This window comes from Vitis vinifera, chromosome 6, assembly GCF_030704535.1.
Source record: "Vitis vinifera cultivar Pinot Noir 40024 chromosome 6, ASM3070453v1".
In the NCBI taxonomy this organism is placed as follows: Eukaryota; Viridiplantae; Streptophyta; class Magnoliopsida; order Vitales; family Vitaceae; genus Vitis; species Vitis vinifera.
The window spans coordinates 15000563-15008641 of record NC_081810.1 but is presented as its reverse complement, the minus strand read 5'-3'; the positions used below and the strand labels follow the sequence as shown (position 1 = coordinate 15008641).

Below are 8079 nucleotides of genomic sequence, written 5' to 3'. Positions count from 1 at the left end.
TGATGATATTATGGACCGGGATCTGAGCATGACAGCTGAAGCCAAGACCTGCATTCCAATTTCCCATCATCCGCTGCTGCCGCTCATTACATCTCTCTCTTTCTCAACCTGCGTGCACTGTGTCTACTTTATTGGTTACAAAGCTAGCTATGAGAGGACTTAGCAACCTTGGATGCAGTAAACTCAGAGCTTTGTTTTTTCTTAGCTCAACACCAATCATGGCACAACATACATCATAGAGGAAAGAGAGAGAAAGATCAATTATAAAAAACTAGTGTTATATATTTAAAACCAATTCACATTATTCCAGTGAATAATATTACTGTTTGAGTTTAAAATATGCTGTTTAATAAAAATGCAATCACGAGCAAAGAATACCAATCTTTTCATAGGAATTCTGCTAGAAAAGACAACACGAAAGATAGACGAGGGTGAGGTTTTCAAGGGTGCCTTCCTGTTAGATTAGGAGGCTTCACCAACCTCATACTCAGTAGTTATACTTAGAAAACTAGCTGCCACTCACAAGGTAGGCATCACTTTTTTAATAGAATCCATGAGCCTTGTGTGGCCCTTCCCCTGCAAATGCCTGATCCAACTTTCCCTGCTTGTTGCCATCCAGCTTTAGCCCAAAGTGAATATGAGGAAAATGTGCCCACTGCAAAAGAATATGGGTTTCAGTATGCACCTCAATCCATACCATATATATAATATGTTTCTACCATACGGAAATTTTCCTTTTCTAGTTTTGGAAGCTAAAATCCTGTAGCTTAAAGTTGATGTTATCTTATTCAATGACATACTTGGCGAAGAATAAATTATGCTACAAAATCAACAATGTGTGTAAATACAACAGAGTAATATTTATCGGGTTAGGATATAGCTTCGTAAAGCAGCATGTATGTCCTGGGAAATTAACAAAAATGAGAGAAAAGAATGGAAATGGAAAAGGAAGATTGGCCTAACAAAGAAGACAAGTTTTGACAAAGTCACCTTGTGCATAAAATCATTAGATTTTAATATAGCCAGAAAATGCTCAATCAAGTTTTCATTTGGTGACCACTCACCAGTTTCTACTTTCGTCATGCTGTTATTTGTTGGAAGAAGGTTAATCAATCTTGAAGCGCCCACTTTTTCATGATATGGCATACCTTTAAAACTAGTAACTCACCCCAAGATACAATTAGCCACCTCATGCAAGCTATGCATAATTGGACAGTTGGGTTCTAAAACATTTGTCTTTACTTTATTTCTAGAAAGTTTGAGGACCAAAAATGAACAAATGAAGAAGAAGAAAAAATTATAAAAATAAAATTCTTATTTGATTGTTCATGAAAAAGTTAACTTAAATTGTGGAGGAATGGGTTCTCTCCAAACTTCTCCTATGTTCTTTTAGAGAAAATAGAAAGGAAAATCTTCATGTTGCCTCCTTTTTTTACTTATTTAGTACTGTTTTTCTTCCTTTTTATATCCTCTCTTTGTATCTAAAGATAAGAAAGTCATTTTTCTTGATGTCAACTTTCTTTATTAAGTACTTTTGAGAACCAAATTGCCTATATTGTCCGTTGCTCAATTTGATTTACCTGGTTTAGCAAGGTCTATATAACCCCACTCAGTATTTCTCCTATATAAATTCTTCTCATGGGAGTGTTAACACGGTTGATAGATGATTAAGCATTCTCCTAGGAAAAGACTGAATGGAGAATAGAAGAATCCAAAAGGTGCAGTTAATTATTTAGAGGAAGTTATACCTTTGTGGAAAATCTTCTTTCAAAGACTTCAGTGGTATTTGGCCTTTTTACTTAATTCTAAACGGAATTTAAAACTAATGGTATTTGGTTTTTTTATTTGATTTTAAATAGAATTTAAAATTAAATAGCACTTAATAGTATTAAGTATTAAGTTGTTCGTTTTTTTTAATATTTTATTTATATTAAGTATTAGAAAGTAAAAAAAAAACATTAACATATTATTCTTTTTTATTTAGAAAAAATTAAATATTTTAATTTATTCTATTTAACTAAGAAATTATAATAAGTTATACAAAAGGAAAATAAATCAAACAATTTAAAATTTGAAAATAAATTATTTTCAACCAAAAGCTAAAAAGACAAACACAGTGTTATACCCAAAAATAGTGGAAATGTTTCTTACTTAAGCACATCAATCTAAAGAAGCCCATGAACCAGTGTGAAGACACTCATTTAACTCCTATAATCATGAAGCAGAAAGGAAAATGCATCTATCATGCTACCCTACCGTAGAAATTTAGAAAACTGAGTCTAAAGTACACAGTTGATAATGGCATGTTGATCAAAGATAATAGTGTGTCATTTACGCCTTCCTCTATGATAATACTTTTTGTCTGATATCAATATCCACCTAAAAACCAAAAGTGAAATAAAGGTCTCACATAGACCACCTAATAGAAGGAACTGTAGCTTTAGTGTAGCGAGAAGCCTATATACATATATACATAGAACATAGACTGCTCACAATCTTCAGAAAATCTTGGAAGTCTAATGTTTGACCATACGAATTATGAAAAGAAACACCACATGCATCTCACAAACCTCATTCATCGGTTCTGATGAAATTGTTTGTTCCTTTTCAGATACATATTCATCCAACAGAAATGCAAGTTACTCAGGTGTAAAAAGACCAGTTCTATCACCAATTGAGGAATGGGTTAATTGATGACAAAAGACAATTGGATAATAGCTTATGATTCAAAATACATGCCCTTTGTTCAACATATTAATTTGTATAGCCCAAAATATCAAGTTGACAAATTCTTTCACTACTATAGCAATAATTGCATTGGTTAAATTATGATTGATTGTTTATTTGTTTGATCATTTCTAGAATTTCATGCATAACTTACATTTTTGGCTGCTGTGCTAAAAGCTTCCCTGTGGGTAATATCTGGATTACTAGCTTTTATCCTTTGGATTTCCTCCCTGTAAGAATACATACAAATTTATAAAAATAATATGCATGAAAATTAATTGAAGGCATGTTAATGTGTTGAATTTGAAACCAGTGGCTAGGACCTGTAAACCATTAAATATGTCACTGAACTTACTTAATAAACCTGTTATATGCAGAAGGAACTCGTTGTCTTTTCTCTGGGGCTGCTTCATTATGGACAGTAAGAAAGAGAGTTAAGCTGATCTTCATCATTAGGAATATATGCCAAATTAATGAAGGTGGTGCACAATCATATGAGGCTAAATGGATGAATATTTGCATCTGTATTAATATATGTGTGCATTATGATGAGGAATGAAGTTTAAGCACTGTGTATAAGACTAGCTCGGACACGACTGCAATTGGATAATAATGTATGTCATCTAGATATCTAAGAGGCACAGCTTTGCATCTCTTGGCCGGGACCAATTTGGTGGTCCAGCGCTCTTAGGATGTTGTGGACAGTTTCATAGCACTTTCTCAATCGGTATTTCATAATAATGGTGATGATGCAATTAGATCATTATGGCAAAGACTGTTGAGGGGTCAGGCACAGGTGTGGTCATGAAATGTTGAAACTGTAAAAAAAGGAGACTTGGCATATGTTTTTGGGCACGTATACAGACATGCTCTTGTTAATTATGATCATGACAAATTTATAATCTAACCTCACCATCTTAAATGGGTGGGGGGGGTCATCAGTTAAGGACAAAAAATATCAGCTGGTCCTTTAGCACTCTGGGTGTCATTTTTTGAAACACGTCTCTCGATAAGAGGCCTTGATTGTGACACTACTCAGCCAAATTATGAATTTTTTTGTTCCAATTTTTCTCCTGGTCATCATCAGAAATAAACTTTAAATAGTTGGTTATAGTATATGCAAGCAAGCACATGCTATCAGTCTAGCATTTAATTTTGGGGTACTACTCTACTGGAACAACCATTGCTACCGTGTATTAGGAAAGGGAGATCTAGAGACATCGAGAGAGAGAGAGAGAGAGAGACTAACGACGTATTGGAGGCATTCTTGGCTGTTCATGCTCTGCAGACTCAAATGCAGAAAATTTGTTGCATTTGGAAGATGATCCACAATCCTCACTTGGATCTCCACAGCTTAGCTGTTGTTTCTGTGACTTTTCTCAAACAAAATAAATACACGTCACAATAAAATCATAATTTTTTTTCCCAGTAAGATTCTTTGACTGGGAACTTGTTGATCAATATGACAATTTAAGAACAAATGAGGGTGGTTACTTAACAATACAGACCCCAAAGGAAAAGGCATGTATGGAACAACCAAGCACAAATGCAAATAAACTACCATGAAAAATAGAAGCATCAATAGATTAAAAGATGTCTGCTAAAAGAGACCTTTTCTTCATGTTCACACTGAAACACATGTAGTCACCTGTCTTACTATATTTCTGAAGAAAAATAGAATATCCATTTATCCAACAAGATACTAAAACAGAATAGAGGCAAAAAGGAATCTAGAGTATACCTGGAGATCCTGAGTAGGAACTGTTTGGAGCAAAGCTCCCATGTTAACAGACAACAAATTAGCACAATGCCCGCATCTGACTGTCACAATGGTGAACAGACTGGTGCATGGAACACTTACCTGCCAACAAGAATTTCGGAACATCTATCAGTGTTAATTTCAAGCGAGGGCCTTAGGCTTCTCTACAATGGAAAAACAGTGGTGATTGTCTTTGAAGATTATACTTGTCTGTAGTTCTTCAGAAATGAACTGATTAGAACTGCTTAAGCAAAACCTTAATTGTTGCATCATGCATATCCAAAACCCATCATTGAATCTGAAGGATCTGACATTTAGATGAAGAATTTGAACACTGATCTTCATCATCTGGATATGGTGATTTTGTCTATGGTTTGTGCTATTTGAGAAGCCAATGCTTTGAGATATTACCTTATTCCCAATCTGGGACAGACTAAATATGAAAAATAACCAGAAAATTAGCTGACATTTTTCGAAAAGTGAACTTTGATACCTAGTTCTAAGGAATCATCCGCGTCTCATTTTGAAGATTAGTACATCAAGTATATAAATCCACATGAAAAAATAAAAGGAGTTTTAGATGACATAAATTGTCCAACTAAAGCCATTGAAAGACCGGTGGGATGAAAATGAAGAATGAGAAGATAGATGCAGAAATGGAGAAAAAGGGGGCGGGGGCGAGAAGAGAGAGAGAGAGAGAGAGAGAGAGAGAGTAGGAAGAGAAGGAGAAGGAGGAGGAGGAGTCATACGTATAATAAATATTGGGCGACTGATAAGAATTGTTTGATATATACAAAGATGGATGCCAGTTCTTGGCAATTCCCGTCAAGAACACAGACCTCACATGGGTAATAACTGAAAGGACTTGCCAAATTTAAAAGGGCTTCGCAACATCTCTTTCCTTTCAGTGCGCCTGACACTGCAAGCAGGACGATAAAAGATAGAAAATATGAGAGAGAAGGAAAGGGACGTGACTGGTGCACAAACCACAAAGGCCATAACCACAGTTGATGAAGATAGCGCGAAAGAGGCATGTTATGATGAAAGGAGGTTTAGAAAAGAAGAAAAGCAAGCATTTGTAATGGCCATGATTTTTCTTTGCCAGCTCTCTCCACAAGTTCTTGTAGAAAGAAAGGAAAACACCCTTTTTTGTACAGATGATGCTAAAGGAACAAAATAAACCTGAAAGATGAAATATCCGGCTCATATCCTCAATTACACCGATCCACGATTCGGTGGCTTTGTGGGTGGGAACAGAAGAACCCACCTCACCCCCCCCCCCAAAAAAAAGAAGAAGAAATATTTAGAAAAGAAAAAAAAAAAACAAAAATTGAGTAACTGCATCACACGGAACAGTACTATTGTTAGAGTGAGCTGTGATCAGTGGTACGATCACAAATGATAAAAAGATCATAAATTATCTGAATAACTTGAGACCATAGCCACACAAGGGACTTTATTTAATCGACTAACATGAAACATGAAACTGGTGAAAGACCTGCAAGCTGCCCCAAAAAGAAAAAAGTGGGGGGAAGGAGCTCTATGTTGACTTGTACCATGGCTTGGGAAGAACCCTAGCTAATACGCCGAAACTGAACCCTAACACCTAGCTGTAACCCTAGCCGTGTAGCCTCTAAAACCCTTAAATGCTATGAACAGATTATAATGGCTTTCTGCAACTGTTGGAATTGTTATCAACCAAACTTCTTTTCCAGCTACTTTGGGGAATCAGTGATCATCAAGGCTTCTGGATACGGAGTTGCGATCAATTGCATTTTTGTTTTCATCTTTCTGGGGTCTCCGATTATTACTGCAAGGTCATTGAAATTCCTTCTATTTTCTGCAATGAGTTTTTTTTTTTTTTTTTTCTTATTCCGATTGGAGTTTTGATCATAAAACTGATTAGAATTTATCATAAAATATGGCATGTGACGCAGATTTTTGAGCTAATTTTTGTGAACAAGAAAATTTCACTACCATGTCAGTCCATGGGGATTTAATAAAAGGAAAACAAAGACATTACGCAAATTGGATTAGAATATTTTAGGCTGTCAAACAAAACTTTTACCTACTTTCTTGGTAAGCTTTGATCTCATGAATTCCTCCATATTTAACTGTTACCCATTAAGTTTCATGATAAATGACCATGATTTCATGGCGATACCAGGCATTATTCTTGATCCAAGCTAAATTGAAAGCCCTTGGTGGCGATGGTGATCAATTTAGTTCTAGCTGGAAGAACATTGGAAAAAGCCTTGAGAATGTCATGTAATTAAAGAGGGAATTCTATTTTTATTTTTATTTTTATTTTTATTTTTAAGAACAGGAAAAAAGAAAAGAAAAGAAAAGAAAAAGAGAGAATAGTGTTGTACCGCTAAAATGGTGTTGCAGAAGTTGCAGTGGACATAACATACACGTTCGGGGGTGATGTCCAGTGACATTTTAGGAGCAGAATTGTAGATCCTCCGGATCAGGAACACGTCCTTAATGAAAGCGAGTTGAGCCAGAGAAGATGGTACTGTTTTTTATATGTAGATCAAGAATTTAAAGGAAATGGATAGAAAGAAGAAAGAAGCGAAGATGCTTTTCTTTTTTTTTTTGTTTCACACAGAGAGAGAGAGAGAGAACTGGGCGTTGGATAAATAAGGGTGTAGAACAGAGAAGTGTACAAAACTCAAAGATGAGGATGGGACTGGTCTGGTCGGGAAAAACAAAGGGTGAGGAGTAGAGATATATAGTGGTATTTTATTAGAAGAGAAAAAAAAGAAAAAAAATTAAAGATGGTTTTGGAAGAAAGGTGGATTGCGGATTTATGGGGGGAGAGAGAGAAGAGAGGGAAGAGAGGGAAGAGAGAGAGAGAGAGAGAGAGAGAGAGAGAGAGAGTACAAGTATAACGTGTTATGATTGAGTGAATGAGTGGGTAGGAGTCACCCATCTCCTCTAATTCCTTGCTTTCTGTAGCGGACGAGGGGGGCGAGATATTAATGCTTGGAATGTTTACTCATCTGTTTTTATATATACATATTTAGAAAGAGAGAGTGTGCGCTACTAAACCCTTCTTTAATTATTATTTTTATTGTCTGACTTTTTCCTTTCGATTTTTCAATTATTTTAATTTTTTTTTATAAAATAATTTTGACATTTCCATTCAATACATAACATATTTTTAATTTTATAAAACATATAAGACAATTTCTACAAGAAAACATTTCAAACAAAAATCTTTCAATTATTATTAAGAAAAAGAAAATTTGTTGAAATTCTTAGCCACTCTCTTTAAGACTTATTAGCTTATTATATTGCTAGTACCCTAATATTTGAAATTTTGACTTTCAATTAATTAAATAACCAAATTTACCACACTATGTCCGGGAATGAAGCCCTCATATAATTTTTTTTTTTTTTTTTGGTCAAATTGGGTTATAGCAATTTTTAAATTTATTCATTAACTAAATTTCTACTTTATTTTTCACATAATATTTTTTTTAGTATTTTGGATTTTCCGTACCATCAATTTTTATGTGGTGCTTGTTTGTACAAAGTGTTGGACCCCGGTTTTACTAATCTCATGTCTTAATGATAATAAAATAAGA

At 34.8% G+C, this 8079-nt stretch overlaps 1 protein-coding gene across 4 annotated transcripts; it reads right to left on the bottom strand.

Annotated features, from left to right (window-relative positions):
- Window positions 1-261: 261 nt before the first annotated feature.
- LOC100256505 (putative axial regulator YABBY 2) lies at window positions 262-7470 on the bottom strand. 4 transcript variants are annotated; one of them, XM_010653334.3, is made up of 6 exons: window positions 6859-7470; window positions 4469-4588; window positions 3977-4100; window positions 3083-3134; window positions 2882-2957; window positions 262-655 (listed from the first exon to the last, which is right to left on the bottom strand). In XM_010653334.3, the coding sequence occupies exons 1-6, from the start codon at window positions 6925-6927 to the stop codon at window positions 542-544; spliced, it is 555 nt and encodes a 184-aa protein (XP_010651636.1). In that variant the 5' UTR covers window positions 6928-7470; the 3' UTR covers window positions 262-541. The 4 variants fall into 4 exon arrangements, with proteins under 4 accessions (XP_010651636.1, XP_002277937.1, XP_010651637.1 ...); XM_002277901.5 differs by having other exon boundaries at window positions 3083-3131; XM_010653335.3 differs by having other exon boundaries at window positions 3977-4094; window positions 6859-7441.
- Between the last annotated feature and the right edge of the window lie 609 nt (window positions 7471-8079).

Coding starts and splice junctions, on each gene's coding strand:
- LOC100256505 (XM_010653334.3), bottom strand. CDS start 6,927: ATGTCACTGGACATCACCCCCGAACGTGTATGTTATGTCCACTGCAAC. Junction 4,589..6,858: donor TCTGCAACACCATTTTAGCG/GTACAACACTAT, acceptor TCTTGTTGGCAG/GTAAGTGTTCCATGCACCAG. Junction 4,101..4,468: donor TTCCTACTCAGGATCTCCAG/GTATACTCTAGA, acceptor GTTTGAGAAAAG/TCACAGAAACAACAGCTAAG.